Source organism: Lithobates pipiens, unplaced genomic scaffold (genome assembly GCF_037356315.1).
Source record: "Lithobates pipiens isolate NorthernLeopardFrog02 unplaced genomic scaffold, aLitPip1_a1.2 Scaffold_8, whole genome shotgun sequence".
Lineage (NCBI taxonomy): Eukaryota > Metazoa > Chordata > Amphibia > Anura > Ranidae > Lithobates > Lithobates pipiens.
The window spans coordinates 251,302,264-251,318,790 of record NW_027507903.1 but is presented as its reverse complement, the minus strand read 5'-3'; the positions used below and the strand labels follow the sequence as shown (position 1 = coordinate 251,318,790).

At 45.4% G+C, this 16,527-nt stretch overlaps 1 protein-coding gene across 1 annotated transcript in view; it reads left to right on the top strand.

Moving 5' to 3' along the window:
• Positions 1 to 16,527, top strand: part of AMDHD1 (amidohydrolase domain containing 1) — a 64,175-nt gene that overhangs the window by 27,594 nt on the left and 20,054 nt on the right. The window contains exons 4-6 of the mRNA XM_077470211.1: positions 2,626 to 2,903; positions 7,409 to 7,634; positions 10,154 to 10,278. Of these exons, the coding sequence (XP_077326337.1) occupies positions 2,626 to 2,903; positions 7,409 to 7,634; positions 10,154 to 10,278 (629 nt within the window). The remainder of the gene's footprint in view (positions 1 to 2,625; positions 2,904 to 7,408; positions 7,635 to 10,153; positions 10,279 to 16,527) is intronic.

Genomic DNA, 16,527 nt, shown 5'->3' with positions numbered 1-16,527 from the left:
CCCTAAGTGAAAATGTCCAAATTGGGCCCAATTAGCCAGTTTCCCTCCCCGGTGTCATGTGACTCCTTAGTGTTACAAGGTCTCAGAAGTGAATGGGGATCAGGTGTTAAATTTGGTGTCATCGCTCTCACTCACTCTCTCATACTGGTCACTGGAAGTCAACATGGCACCTCATGGCAAAGAACTCTCTGAGGAACTGAAATTTTTTTTTTTGCTCTGCATAAAGATTGCCTAGGCTATAAAAAGATTGCCAAGACCCTGACACTGAGCTGCAGCACAATGACCATACAGCGGTTTAAAAGGACAGGTTCCACTCAGAACAGACCTCGCCATGGTCTACCAAAGAAGTTGAATGCACGTGCCCGGCGTCATATATCCAGAGGTTATCTTTGGGAAATAGACATATGAGTGTTGCCAGAATTGCTGCAGAGGTTGAAGGGGTGAGGGGTCAGCCTGTCAGTGCTCAGACCATACTCTGCATACTGCATCAAATGGATCTGCATGGCTGTCCCAGAAGGAAGCCTCTTTTAAAGATGCAAGAAAGCCCGTAAACAGTTTACTGAAGACAAGCAGACTAAGGACATGGGTTACTGAAACCATGTCCTGTGGTCTGATGAGACCAAGATAAACTTATTTGGTTGAGATGTCAAGTGTGTGGCGGCAACCAGGTGAAGAGTCCAAAGACAAGTTGTCTTGCCTGCAGTCAAGCATGGTGGTGGGAGTGTCATGGTCAGGGGCTTAATGAGTGCTGCCGGTGTTCTGTCAAAAAGTGTCCAGCCATCGGATAGTGTCCGCCCCGTACTGCGCAGTGCTTGCGCAGTGCGGAGGAGAAGGAGACTCCGAAAGTCTCTGAAGAAGAACGGCGCCTGGGCACTGAGTCCAGGTGCAAGCCCCACCATCCAAGTGGACATACGGTTGCACATAGTAACAGGGCCCCTCGCAGGCTCTCTTCGCTCGCCACGCTTCGGGCATGGCCTCGCTTGGCTCGGCTATTTTTTTATTCTGACTCTATGTCCACTTGGATGGTGGGGCTTGAACCTGGACTCACGGCGCAGGCGCCGTTCATCTTCGGAGACTTTCGGAATCTCCTTGTCATCTGTACTGCGCAAGAGCAGTACAGGGCGGACACTATATGATGGGGGACACTATTCGACACATCACTGGCACTGGGGAGCTACAGTTTGAGGGAACCATGAATGGGAACATGTACTGTCCCATACTGAAGCAGAGCATGGTTCCCCCCCCCCCCCCTTCCAACATTATAGTGACCCCCCAAACACACCTCCAAGGCTACCACTGCCTTTCTAAAGAAGCTGAGGGTAAGGGTGTTGGACTGGCCAAGCATGTCTCCAGACTGAAACCCTACTGAGCATCCATGGGGCATCCTCAAACAAAAGGTGGAGGAGCGCAAGGTCTCTAACATCCACCATCTCTGTGATGTCATCATGGAGGAATGGAAGAGGACTCCAGTGGCAACCTATGAATCTCTGGTGAACTCCATGCCCAAGAGCGTTAAGGCAGTGCTGGAAAATGATGGTCACACAAAATATTGACACTTTGAGCCCAATTTGGACATTTTCACTTAGGGGTGTACTCACTCACCTTTTTGTTGCTAGCTGTTTAGACATTAATGGCTGTGGGAGTTATTTGGGGGGGCAGAAAATTTACACTGTTATACAAGCTGTACACTCACTACATTACATTGCAGCAAAGTGCAATTTCTTCAGTGTTGTCACATGAAAAGATATAATAAAATATTTACAGAATATTCATATTATTCAATTATTCGTATGGGGGCAGTACCTTCTTATTTTTAAACAGGGCTTCCAGATTTCAATAAAGATCCCCACAACCACCAGGATACGTTTGTGGGGAAGAGGACCTTGTCCCTATCGACATTGGAACAGGGTGCTTTGCCAGAGGATCCCTCCTGGCAAAGTATCCTCCATGTTGAGGGCACATGTCCTGGTATGGTTCTGAGAGTGAAAGAGGCGCACTCTTGGCTTTCCCTTTCCTGGCCACCCAGGCTGCATGCTCAGATATGGATCTGGTATGACTTTTTTATGGGGGTGGGGGTGACCTCACGCTTTTTATTTTTTTTTCTTATTTGAGGTTACCCCTTAAAATCCATACCAAGAAACAGCTCTCAATATACCAATATACATTTAATCTCTAAGTGCTGGAAAATTCAATATTATCTTGTGTGTATAAAGCGATTGTTGAAAAAAAAATGTTATACTGTATATTATTATTATACAGGATTTTTATAGCGCCAACAGTTTACGCTGCGCTTTACAACATTAGGACAGACATTACAATACAATTCAATACAGGGGGAATTAGAGAGCCCTGCTCGTTAGAGCTTACAATCTATAACTTTTTGTCATTTTAAGATTAATCAAAAAAAAATAATCTTGTAGCCAGTTATAATTTTCTGATGATGAAAAAAAAAATCAATGTTTCTTGTAAATATGGTAGCTGGGAAGTCATGTACCATGTCTGGATATGGAATGCTCAAAACATTGTCATTTCCTGATAATTTTTAGAGTTGCTCTTCAATAAAATATATATGATCGGTGATGACATTGTTATCATTCATCTTTATTTGTTCAATTTTGCTTTTAGCTTGCAGGTGCTACGTACATGGATATTCACCAGGCTGGAGGAGGAATCCATTTTACAGTGGATCATACAGAAGCTGCTTCAGAGGAAGATCTGTACTGCAGCTTTAAACAGCGCCTACAGCGAATGCTCAGGGCAGGAACTACATTAGTAGAGTGTAAAAGTGGATATGGCTTGAAGCTGGAGACAGAAATGAAGATGCTAAGAGTGATTGAGCGTGCTCACAGGGAATTAGACATTGGCATTTCCTCTACATACTGTGGTGCCCATTCAGTGCCAAAGTAAGATACATGTTATTTGTGTTGAAAGAATTTTAAGAATAACATTCCCATTACACACATTTTACTTTAAAATAGAAACTCCTTTAATCTTAGAGCAAACCAAAAGCGACAAAGAAAAAAAAAAACTTGCCTAAACCCAGGGGCATTGCTAGGTCTGCAAAAGATCTGGAACTAGAGCCCATAGCAGTGGTCACCAACCTTTTTGCAGGTCTGCGGGGGGGGGGAATGGGGCACACTGGTGGTAAGCAAGTGGTTCAACTCGCCATAATGCAGAATCAGTGGGAGCCCTGGGTGTGTCACTTGCCACAGTCAACTGTCACCAGATGTAGCGTGTCACTTGCCACCATTGCGTGTCACCAGATGCAGCTTGTTACTTGTCACCCTCACCTGCCACTAGATGTGTCACCTGCCACACATTTGCAGATTGTCACTTGCCATGTCTCCTGGCACCATTTGCAGATTGCCACGTCACCTGCCACCATTCGCAGATTGTCACTTGCCACGTCACCTGGCACTAGATGTGGATTGTAACGTGCCATGCCAGCCAGTGTCACCAAATGTGCATTGTCACTGCATTGGTGGCAGGCTGGCAGCACCGGTACATTTAGTGAGGGCAGGAGAGCGGTGATGCAGGGCAGGCAGTGAGAGATGATGTCATCTCGCTGATTACCGCTGCACCTCCGACATTGAAGCAAGGGGGTCTGGCTGCAGAGTGGAGCTCCACCGATGACAGGAAGCATGTGACTTCCACTCCACCGCACTGAGGGCGGAAGAGCACTGATGTGTGGTGGGCAGTGAGAGATGTCATCTCTCTGCACCTTGCTCCCACATTGAAGAGACCTGGCTGGTTGATGTGGAGCAGTTGGAGAGAGATGTCATCTCTGCTCGTCTGCCCGCTTTCTTCTCTCCTCTCCTCTACCTCTCTCATGCAGCCAGCCTGCCCGCCACAGCCGTGTCCGCGGCCCTCCTGTTGGGCAGGGACCCTGTGTCAAGAGACTGGGGCTATGGGCCCCAGATTCGGGGCTATAGCCCCAATAGCCACCCCCTAGCGACGCCTCTGCCTAAACCTATGTTGACACTACATACTCTAGATGCCTGCATGTCAAGTCAGTACTCTTGTTCAGTGCCCTTAATTTGTGGGCTCCCTAGTTTTCAAAAATAAAGAAATTATTATTCTAGAGCCAGGTCTTCACCCTCTTACCTCCAAGGCCTTACCATCGGCTTATCACTGTTGGCTTATAATTGGCTGGAACATCCCAATAAGTATGCCCCATTGAGTGACATTGGGGAAACCAGTCAGGGGCCAGCACTGCTGGAGCTGAGGGACTGCCCTAGCTGCCAGTGGAAGAACTCCTCTAGTGAAAGTGGGGGGGGGGGGGGGAAGCCAAGGGAAAGGAAAGACAGATTCTGGTGGTAGGGGACTCAATTCTTAGGACAGAGAGGGCAATCTGTGACAAAGACCTGAAGCACCCAACTGTATGCTGTCTACCGGGTGCTCGGGTTCAGCACATCACAGATCTGGTGAGCAGATTACTTTGGGGGGCTGGGGAAGACCCGGCTGTCATGGTGCATGTTGGCACCAATGACAGTCAGAGGCAGATAAAGTGTCCTTAAGAACGATTTTAGGGACTTTGGAGAAAAATTTAGGAAAAGGATCATCGAGGTAGCATTCTCAGAAATACTACCGGTACCCCGAGCCACACCAGAAAGGCAGAATGAGATCAGGGATGTAAACAAGTGACTGAGGAGCTGATGTAGTAAGCAGAGGTTTGGATTCCTGGAGAAATGGGCTGACTTCTCAGTCGGTCACCAGTTCTATAGAAGGGACAGACTGCACCTAAATGAGGAGGGTGCATATCTGCCGGGAATGAAGATGGTCGAAAAGTTAGAGGGGCTTTTAAACTAGGCGACGGGGGGGTCCAGCGGTAGAGATAGTCAGCGCTGAACATATTCCAGGAGGTAGTATTGGGGGCATTAATGGTAGGTTGACTAAAGCACATAAACCCGGGTTAAGTATAGTAACAAATCCTATTTGCAACCTCGGAACACCCAATAAGAAGACAGTATGCGACCGGCCTAAACTACATGGCATGTTTACCAATTCCAGGAGCCTGGTGGACAAGATGGGAGAACTAGAGATAACTGTTGTACGAGGAGGATTTTGATTTTTGTGGGAATTTGCAGGTGGAATCCTTATGGTTAGAGCTCCATAGGGATGAATCTAAGGCGAAAATAATACTGGGCGTATGCTATAGGTCCCCTAACCTGAGGGAGGAGGGGGAGACGGACCTCCTATTACAAATTGGATTAGAGGCAAGGATGGCAGGTGTCGTCATAGTGGGGGATTTTAATTATCCAGACATAGACTGCATTCGCCTAAGGCTCGCCAATCCCTAAATGTCTTGCAGGAAAATTTCATGGGTCAGATGGTAGATGCACCAACTAGAAACAAAATGTTACTAGACCTACTGATTACCAAAAATACAGACCTGGTCACGAATTTGGAAATAAGGGGCAATTTAGGAAACAGTGATTACAGGTCTATTCGCTTCAGTATAAATTTAAAATAGGAAACATAAGGGGAATACAAAGACGCTGAACGAACGTCCCTAAACTACGAACCTTGCTACAAGATATAAATTGGGATAAAATCTTAGGAACCAGCTACAAGGGGCGAGTTCAGAGGGTAGTGATAAATGGGGAGTACTCTGAATGGTCAGGAGTGGAAAGTGGGGTCCCCTGGGGTTCTGTTCTGGGACCAATCCTATTAATTTATTCATGAACGACCTGAAGGAAATATTTGCAGACAATACAAAGCTGGGCAGGGCAATAACTTCTCCGCAAGATGTGGAAACCTTGCAAGTAGATCTGAACAAATTAATGGGGTGGTCAACTGCATGGCAAATGAGGTTTAATGTGAAAAAATGTAAAATAATGCATTTGGGAGGCAAAAATATGAATGCAATCTACTCAATGGGTGAATCAAGGATGGAAAAGGACCTGGGGGTCCTAGTAGATGACAGGCTCAGCAATGGCATGCAATGCCAAGCTGATGCTAGCAAAGCACACAGAATATTGACATGCATTAAAAAGGGGATTAACTCAAGAGATAAAGCAGTAATTCTCCCACTCTAGAAGACTCTGGTCCAGCCGCACCTGGAGTATGCTGTCCAGTTCTGGGCACCAGTCCTCAGGCAGAATGTGCTGGAAATGGAGCAAGTACAGGCAACAAAACTAATAAAGCGACTGGAGGATATCGGTTATGTAGACAGGCTACGAGCACTGAACGTATTCTCTCTGGAGAAGAGGCGCTTGAAAGGGGATATGATTTCAATTTACAAATACTGTACTGGTGACCCCACAAAAGGGTTAAAACTTTTCTGTGGAAGGGAGTTTAATAAGACATGTGGCCACTCATTAAAATGTGAAGAAAGGAGGTTTAACCTTGAACTGCGTAGAGGGTTCTTTACTGTAAGAGCGGCAAGGATGTGGAATTCCCTTCCACAGGCGGTGGTTTCAGCGGGGAGTATCAGTAGTTTCAAGAAACCATTAGATAAGCACCTGAACGACCACAACATACAAGGATATACAATGTAATACTGACATAAAATCACACACATAGGTTGGAATTGTGTCTTTTTTCAACCTCACCTACTCTGTAACTGTAGTGGGCACTCTCTCCAGTGTTGCCAACCTACCAGATTGAAATTTGCTGATACTACATCCAAAATTTACAGGCACAGCCATGTTTTTACTAGCATTTCCAAAGGTTACATTATTCAATTTAAGTGCAAACTAATTAATTGGGCTACAATCAAGTACAGTATGCAATTAGCAATGTGAGGTAGATATTAAAGCAAAAATCATATTTCTTATTTTATTTTCAATATAGTAACTAAGTAGCTCAGGAACATGACTCGGAGCAAGAAATTCGAATGACACCTCACCAACACTACACGTCCCTGTCCTGAGTCAGTGACCGTCTTTCTCCACGACAGGTGGTCCCTTCCATCCACTCCAGTTCAAACAGCACTGACCAGCTTGCCTTGCTTTTGTCCCACAGACCCACACATGAGGCTCCCTTGTACCATGACATCACACAACACGTTTAGGTGCCGCCTCCACCAGACCTGCCAGCGCCACCCTAACACATTGTATCAGGCTCTTGGATGGTCTCAGCCAGCTCTCTGCTGGAACACAGCTATATATTTTATTGGCGACCTTTTCCTATCCTTGGCATTTAGTGGTAGTAGAAATGTGCCCATTTTTTACTGGCTGTCAGTAAAAATACTGATGGTTGGCAACACCTGACTCTCACTGGTTTACGAGGAAAGCGAGCGCAAGTATCCAACCAGCAAAACTGGTTAATAATGTGCATGTTAGACCATCCAGAGTGCCTTGAACCCTGGGTTCTGAATACGAGATTTTCCTGTATGTGCAGGCTACTAGCAGTGGCCTTCATATTATATAGAATAAATTGATTGTTTACATTTGCATTTTTCTAGAGGTAAAACTGCAGAAACGGCAGCCAAGGACATAATTGAAAATCATCTCCCTGCCCTCAAGCAATTGGCTCTAAATGCAGAAATTCACGTGGACAACATTGATGTCTTCTGTGAAAAAGGTGTGTTTGACCTTGAATCAACAAGGAGAATCCTTCAGGCTGGGAAAGCTGTAGGACTACATTTGAATTTTCATGGGGATGAACTCAACCCTATGAATTCTGCAGAGGTATACATCTATTAATATTTCTATTATCCCTTAGGTGTGTGTTTTTATTTTTTATTTTTTTTATTTTATTTTTTCTTCTGCTATTTTAATCTTCATATTCACACTTTTATTATAGTTTCCAATATGTCACTGATGAGGTCAATTATGTACAGTTTTTACTGTAGTTCACTTGTTAGTCAAATTAGTTGTTCAGCCTGCATTATTAAGCAGGCCACAGACTGTTCAAACCTTGGCCAATTCAGCAGAGATTCGAACCATGTATGGGCAAGCTGAATGTACTCAAGTTGATCAACTTGGGTACAACCAGCCTGTCAGGATTTTACATGCTGTTATAGCCATTAGCAATATATATTTAGTTCTCCTGGGGGGAGAAAATTGCTTTGTCTATGGCCCGCTTTTGTTTCACTGTGGGCTTGAGCACAGAAAACAAGCTAGCATTAAAGACAACTGTACCATTGGTTGTCCCCTATGGCATGGCTCCATCTCTCTCTGAGTACAACCTACCTCAAGAAATATGCTTGTACTAGATCCAGCCATCATCACTTTGCGGCCCTGGAACTGCACAGGCTTGCTTCATCAAACGTTCTTACCAGGCTATCGTGATACTGCACATGCATGCTGCCATTCATTCCTATGAGGAGGGACTTGCTCTGCAGGAAAGCTAGAGGCCACCATAAGTACAGCTCCCTATAGGAATAACCGGGCCCTCAAACCTTAAAGCTGACCTTTTGCCCCAAATGGCATGTTGTGCTGCCCTGCCTCCTCCTCCAGTATCCAATTCGCAATAGTGTGATCCCAGCCTTAATGCAATTCTCTCTTTCTGTTTTTTTCTTTCTTTTTTCCCTGCCCTCTGTGGGGTGTTCAGATATGCCGCGGGGCTTGGTTACTGAAATAGCCCCATAGCATACCTGCACATGTGCTTGCTTCCCCAGGCATCTGCGCACACACAGGTTTTCACGTATTTAGCGCTACCCCCGCAGGAGCCCCTGCATAGCCAGGCACATGAATTTTCCATTCACTCTGGAGTCAATAAGCTTGCAGCTTTGTTTTTGTTTTTTAATTTAGGGGAATTAAACTTGGATGAAGAAGGGTTTTTATGGGATGCCCATGTGACCAGTAGAAACTTTTCAGGGACACAAACTATACATACATCTGGTACATACACACTCTTCTTCTACCTCCAGCACAGACTTTCTTGTAGAACTACAACTCCCAGGACCAGCTAGCACTGACAGGATGGTCTGACATGGATTCAATCAGATCCAACTGAATGCCCTTTGCAGGCAGAGACTGCAGACCCCTTTAGTATTGTAGCATAAATTGAGGTCTTTGATGCTAGCTGTCCTTTCCTGTGGCTACTGCTCAGAGTACACTTCAGGCACTGCTAGCCCATATGGCTACAGCTACCCTTTCACTAGTCCTCCTGGCTACTTCTCCACAGTCCTCCCAGATTGACTCTGCATCCATCCCAGACTGCTTGCACTCAGTCACTTCAAGCATGCCTCTCATTCCTCTGACGGCAACACTCACCAGCCCACGTGGCTGTCTTTCTCCCTGGAGATTTACCTGGCAGTATTCTCCTGCTGTCCTTTTTTCTCACGTGCCTCCTGGTCAGGATTCCCCCGTGTGTCATGACAAGGGGTCCCTTCCGTACGCGAACCCAGGCCTGAGTTCACCCCACCCCCCAGACTGGGGAGCTACTCTCAAAGGCCTTCGACAGCTTAATGCTCCATCTCCACCTGCTCGGTCCCTGGCTTGACTCACAAGGCTGCTCTGTAAGCATCACCTCTGCTGGCTGGGTCCCTGGCATGATACCCACTGAAGTTTCCAGATTCTTCACTGTCCCAAGTTGGTAAGAATGCTGCTTCGGTACTTGCTTCAGTTACTCACTGTGGTCCCTGGTAATTAGGCGGATAGTCCCTTACTGGCGACAGCTTCCCCTCTACGTCTGACCATGACAGGTTCTACGGACAGGAGAACCATCGCTTCTGGTTGGACTGCAAGCCGCAGTCCCAACCCTGCTCTGCTCTTGCTTCTGGATAGGCCCTCAGACAGCCTAGCAGCCAGATGTGCCCGGGATAGGCCACATCTCTGGTCCAGCAGCCCAGGCAGGACAACGGATGTCCACCCAGAAAGCCGTCCAAGTGGCACAGAACATGGATCACCTGACTCCACCCAAATAGGCCAGGCCAAGAGATTCAAGAAAACCCCTGCCCATTGGCTGAGATACCCCATATACTCATAACCCGACCTTGCGTTGCCCATCTCATATCTAGTACTACCAAGTACCCAGCCACCTAGTGTTAGAAAAGTGCATCAAGGCCAAACTTGGGGAGAAATGTAATAGATCTCTAACAAAAAATAGAGAAAATAAAATGTAACGGTCACAATTGGCATATGCAATCAGCATTCTATACAAAGGCAGAACATTAGATGAATACTAATAAATCATCATGGATCTTTATTAGTTTGACCTTCTCTCTTCTTTTCTTTTTTTTTTTTTTTTTCCCCCATTTAAGCTGGGTGCAGAATTGGGAGCACATGCTGTGAGTCACCTAGAAGAAATAAGTGATACAGGAATCACTGCAATGGCTGCAGCCAAGTGTTCTGCCATTTTGTTGCCAACAACTGCCTACATTCTAAGGTAATATATTGTTTTAGTTTTCTCTACCAGATTTGACATAAAAATGTCAGAATGTGTGACACTTATTGGCAAATTGACTGCATAAAGCAGATTTATAAAGAATTATTTTAGGTTGACAAGTCAAGAATCGGCTATACCTCGTCAAGCTAAACCATTGTCCTATACATGACCTGATGCATGGTTCTCTGCTAACAGAGTATTGGGTAGGTCAACAGTTTGGATGCATATATATCTAATACTAGTATTCTGCTAGTAGATTTCTTATAGCCCTCTAAGCTAAGAACATTTGGGCCCAACTAAATCTCTCAGCAATTTCATAACTAAAGTGCATAAGGGCAAGTGTCAATGTGTTTTGGGCCTGTGTCAATTAGATAGTATAGTATGCTTCTGAGATTATCCAAAATTGAACTCATATATTTGGCCTACTGGTGACGTGCCATATATATACCTGTGTGTTAATGTGCTGTGGCAATACTGGAGCAGTCCGAATATTTCTTCTGGCAGAACAGATCCTCTGGCAGCAGCACATGGTCAGTACCTCCCAATAACAAACCATTTAGCCCCTCATTCTGCCTGGGCTCTAGGTAGCAAGTCCTCTTGCAGCTTTCCACCTTTAGCACAGTTCAGTAACAGTCTACTGTACATGTGTATTCCTGAGCTCACTAGCACATAGCCCAGGCAAAAGCCCACTCCAGCTCTTTGCTCTCATAAACCAAAAGGAAACTCTAACCAGGATCTGTACAGCAATAGTCTGTGAGCCCTCAGTCCTGTTCTCCACTTACAACGCACTATGTTCGCTTGTCCTGGGTCCCAGGCAGTGTTAATTTCGTCAATGAAAATATATTCGTCGCAGTTATCATCAGCTGCATGTTTTCAGTGACAAATTAAACAAAAATAAAATTAGTTTTCTTCAATTGACTTAATTCTATGATGAAAATCAATTCAAATTTTAATTTAGTCAACCAAAATCTCCATTACATTTTAGGAAAATAAAATCGAATTGGTTTAGTTAAATTGTAATGCATTATTTAAAGAGGAACTGCAGTCTGCTCGCATAATGTGTAATAACATCTTTGCCATTCTGCAACCACTTTGTATATTTTTTTTAATATATACAGTATGTCACAAAAGTGAGTACACCCCTCGTATTTTTTGTAAATATTTTATTATATCTTTTCATGTGACAACACTGAAGTAATGACACTTTGCTACAATGTAAAGTAGTGCATGTACAGCTTGTATAACAGTGTAAATGTGCTGTCCCCTAAAAATAACTCAACACACAGCCATTAATGTCTAAACCGCTGACAATAAAAGTGAGTACACCCTTAAGTGAAAATGTCCAAATTTGACCCAATTAGCCAGTTTCCCTCCCCGGAGTCATGTGACTCGTTTGTGTTACAAGGTCTCAGGTATGAATGGAGAGCAGGTGTTAAATTTTGGTGTTATCGCTCTCATTCTCTCACACTGGTCACTGGAAGTTCAACATTGCTCCTCATGGCAAAGAACTCTCTGAGGATCTGAAAAAAAAAACTGTTGCTCTACATAAAGATGGCCTAGGCAAAAAGAAAATTGCCAAGACTCTGAAATCGAGCTGCAGCATGGTGGCCAAGACCATACAGCAGTTTAACAGGACAGGTTACACTCAGAACAGACCTCTCCATGGTTGACCAAAGAAGTGGAAAATAGACTTATAAGTGCTGCCAGCATTGCTGCAGAGATCAGCCTGTCAGTGCTCAGACTATACACCGCACACTGCATCAAATTGGTCTGCATGGCTGTCGTCCCTGAAGGAAGCCTCTTCTAAAGATGATGCCCAAAGACCGCAAACAGTTTGCTGAAGACAAGCAGACTAAGGACATGGGATTACTGGAACCATGTCCTGTGGTCTGATGAGACCAAGATAAACTTATTTGGTTCAGATGGTGTCAAGCGTGTATGGCGGCAACCAGGTGAGGAGCACAAAGAAAAATGTGCCTACAGTTGAGCACGGTGGTGGGTGTGTCATGGTCTGGGGCTGCATGAGTGCTGCCGGAACTGGGGAGAGGGAACCATGAATGGCAACATGTACTGTGACATACTGAAGCAGAGCATGATCCCCTCCCTTTGGAGACTGGGCCACAAGGCAGTATTCCAACATAACAACCCCAAATACACCTCCAAGATGACCACTGCCATGCTAAAGAAGCTGAGGGTAAAGGCGATGGACTAGCCAAGCATGTCTCCTGACCTAAACCCTATTGAGCATCCTCAAATGGAAGGTGGTGGAGCGCAAGGTCTCTAACCTCCACCAGCTCTGTGATGTTGTTATGGAGAAGTGGAAGAGGACTCCAGTGGCAACCTGTGAAGCTCTGGTGAACTCCATGCTCAACAGGGTTAAGGCAGTGCTGGAAAATAATGGTGGCCACATAAAATATTGACGTTTTGGGCCCAATTTGGACATTTTCACTTAGGGGTGTACTCACTTTTGTTGCCCGTGGTTTAGACATTAATGGCTGTGTATTGAATTATTTTGAGGGGGCAGTACATTTGCACTGTTATACATGTTTATTGCATTTTTATACATAAATGCATACATAGAACAAAAACAAAGTCCTTAACAAAAGATTAGCAACTGCTTGAGGGCAAGAAAATACATCAGGATGTTTGTATGAAAACAGTGGATGTACCCTATATTAAAGTGATGCCGCTCACTTGTACAGCACATAATGCCCTCTAACAATCATATATTGGTAAAGATTTGACCACATAGAGCAGGGGTGCCCTACCAGTGGCCCGCGGAACCCTCTGATGTGGCCCGCGACCTCCTTCTGTGGGATGGCAGATTGGCAAGCCCAGATCATGGGTTGCAGACCCGCCATCCCAGAGCATCTGTGTTGTTAATGAAGCCGGCAAAGCAAGCAGCTGTGGAGCAGAGCTGTATAAGCTTCCTGTATAGCGCCGTCTCTTGCCACAGGCGAAGTGATGCCAAATGCACTCTGCCAGGGACAGCAACAGCAGGCGATACCTGAATGGAAGACTGTTATTAAAGGTCAGTTTATTACTAAAATTGCAGTGTATATATGGGCATATCTGCGCAGTGGTTACTGGGCTGCTTTCAAACTGATCAGCATGTACAGTGCACCTTCAGGTTACCTGCACTGAGGAATAGACTTCTGTTATTACCTGTGGGTTTGGTGTGCTTTCAGAAAGTGCACCACACCTGCAGGATATAATAGAAGTCTATGGCAAAATGTAGCTAACCCGCAGGAAAGACACAGGTGCACTGCACTGCATTAGTGTGAAAGGCCCCTTTCACACAATCGGTCCAACTCAATCGGATCCTCCATTCACCTCTATGAAACGGCAGATGTAAACAGATTTGTGTCACACCTGCCTACCTCCAATCTGATCAATCCCCTTCCATCAGGGTGGATAGGAGGAACCATAGAGTAGAGTGGGCTGTGTCTGCACTGCACAGGCTTGTCTTCCGCCTGCTCTGCTCATTGTGGCCCGCGACCGGTTACCAAGTCGCTTAAGTGGCCCTCGCTCTTCAAAAGGTTGGGCACCCCGACATACAGTATTAATTTCGGTATATATGAGCCTTAGAGAAACTTTAGCAGTTAGGCTGTCAAGGGTTTAGCCAGCCATGTATGTCATACCTTGTCATATTTCGTGGGACAGCCCCTGTTCATGTATGTATCTTTGTACAAGGGAAGACTATTATTTACTAGTTGTTTCCACTGTGACAAAGACAGGGAGGAGGGTTTCCTCCATTACATGGCTATATTTTTCCTGACATAAAAGAATAGCAGCTCTATTGGTGTTTTCTCAACAACAGTTGGTACTAATAGTTTCTACCAGCCCCAATAGACATACTTCCATTGAGGTATGGTTGAAGTACAGGCGACCAGATCTATCGGAGCCAGAACCTCTTTCTAATATTTCCCAACCCGGGGACAGTGCCAAAAGATGTGTGAAAAATCTGGTGAGCTACCACACCACTAGCATTCCAGTGACATATCTGCGTTCATCATGAGGTGTGAAATATGCTCTATTTACAATTTGAAATTTCACAAGACGCTCGCGTATTGAGACCAAATATCTGAAAGGGAAATCCCAAACATCCCAGTCATCCTTATCCAGTGCAGGAATGTCACATTGCCAGCGAGCCCAGAGCTCCGCTAGACGAAGTGACGCAAATATTACATGTGAATATAGGTGTGCGATGGTCTTCTCACTACACTCTGTTCAGAGTGTTCGTTCCACCCCCGACTGGACAACCATGCAGGAGGATCATAGAAATTGTGCTGAAAAGGCATGAGAAAGTTGTAGATAACAAAAACTATAATAGTTAGGCATATTATATGCAGAGGAAAGTTGCAATAAGGGGATTAAGGACTGTGTGATACTACTTGTGAGATTAGTTGAATACCCTACTTGGCCCAAGCATAAGGGTCAGATATCTTGTAGATGTGCGACAGGTTAGGATTCACCCAAATGGCTGCATTAGGAGAAATAGCTGTGTTTTGATAGCCCTCACCAGCCAGTCCCACCCTCCAAGCCCGTAGAGTAGTAAGCATATACGGGGTCAGGTCATAGGGAACTTGTGGTCCTCTGTAGACCAAGAAATGAAGTGACTCCAAGGACCCAAACACTCCAGCTCCTTTCTCTTCAGTGACTCAGCTGTTGATGATCTGCTCGTCAGTCCTGCCTACTTAAAGCCGTCCAGCTCACTTCATCTCTCCCTTCACCTTTGGTCACATCTCTGAGACTTTCTCCGGCGTTCCTGTTGAAGACTTGCTTGGCTGATGTCCCTTCTGGCTCCTGATCCTGCTTGCTGTACTACTACGTTGATCTTTGGCTCTCTGACATTGGCATTGGCTGACTACCCGATCTGGTTACTGAACCCTGGCTATGTATTGACTACGCTTACTCTGTTTACCCTTTTATTATTATTAAACAAGTGTGATTAACTGTACTTCTGTCTCGGTCTGATTCATGGTTTCTGACAAACGCCTAGATATTTAAAGGTATCCACCCACTGTAAAGGAGTATCCGGGGGGCTGTTGTCTTAGCTGTTGTCAATCAAAAACACTAGAGACTTGGAACAGTTAACCTTGAGTCCTGTGAATGCGATGAAGGCAGAGTGGTTAAAGGAAGCAGAGATGAGACACATCTACCTGTCCTGGCACACTCATCCTTTTGATCCACCTCTCGCATCCAGCACACATGTTTGTATGTGATGTCACATACAAGTATCTGGAATGGATGAGCTCAGGTCAGGGGCATTTTCTGAGGATGGGTTCCCCGCATCCAATTCGCAATAGCAGGAGATTTGATCGGCTTTCTGTAGAGCCAGTTCACATATTCGCACAGGAGTCTTGTGCATCTTTTGGTCCGTTTCAGGTCCGAATTCAGCCCAAAATTTTGGGCTAAAATCGGACCAGAAATAGTGAACGGGGACGCACCGGACCCCTGCAGTGAGCCGCATGCAAAGATAGTATGGACCCAGCCAAAAACAGTGGGCGTGTGTGCAGGATCATAAGTTGGGCCCCGCAGCTGAGGAAAAGTGTGCCGCTCTGCGCCACAGGAAAAGTTAGGTGTGATTTTCATTGTGCTGAATACTGGCTGTGGCTTAAAGTGGAGGGCCACCCTGAAAACCAAAAAATGTTAAAAATGACAAAAAAATCTAAAAAAAATAAAATGAGAAAATTTTTTTTTTTTTTTACTTACCAGAAATGCCTGTTGCTAGGCACTTTATCCTAATCTTCCTCTTCCTCCTCTGCGGAGATCTTCTGTCTTCTGTCTTCGTCGCGGCGTCTTCTGGGTAATGGGTCGCGCTGTGTTCTGGGAACTGTGTGTTCCAGAACACAGCGCGTCCCATTCAGAAAGCGCTGCGGGACTCGCGCATGCGCAGTAGTTCCGGGACTCACGCATGCGCAGTAGGAAATGGGCAGTGAAGCCGTAAGGCTCCGCTGCCTGTTTCCCTTACAGGGAATGGCGGCGCCGGGACCCGAGGGACAGCTCGGCCTCGGGCGGCCGACATCGCGGGCGCCCTGGACAGGTAAGTGATTTTATTAAGTCAGCAGCTGCAGTGTTTGCAGCTGCTGACTTTTTTTTTTTTTTTTTTTTTTTTTTTAAACTGGCCCTCCTCTTTAAAGTGGTAGTAAACCCACTGAAATTTTTTTTTTTCTGACCTGCAAGGGAAAAGGCATTATGAAATACTTACCTTAGAATAAGGCCCCGATATCTCAGACGATCCATGCC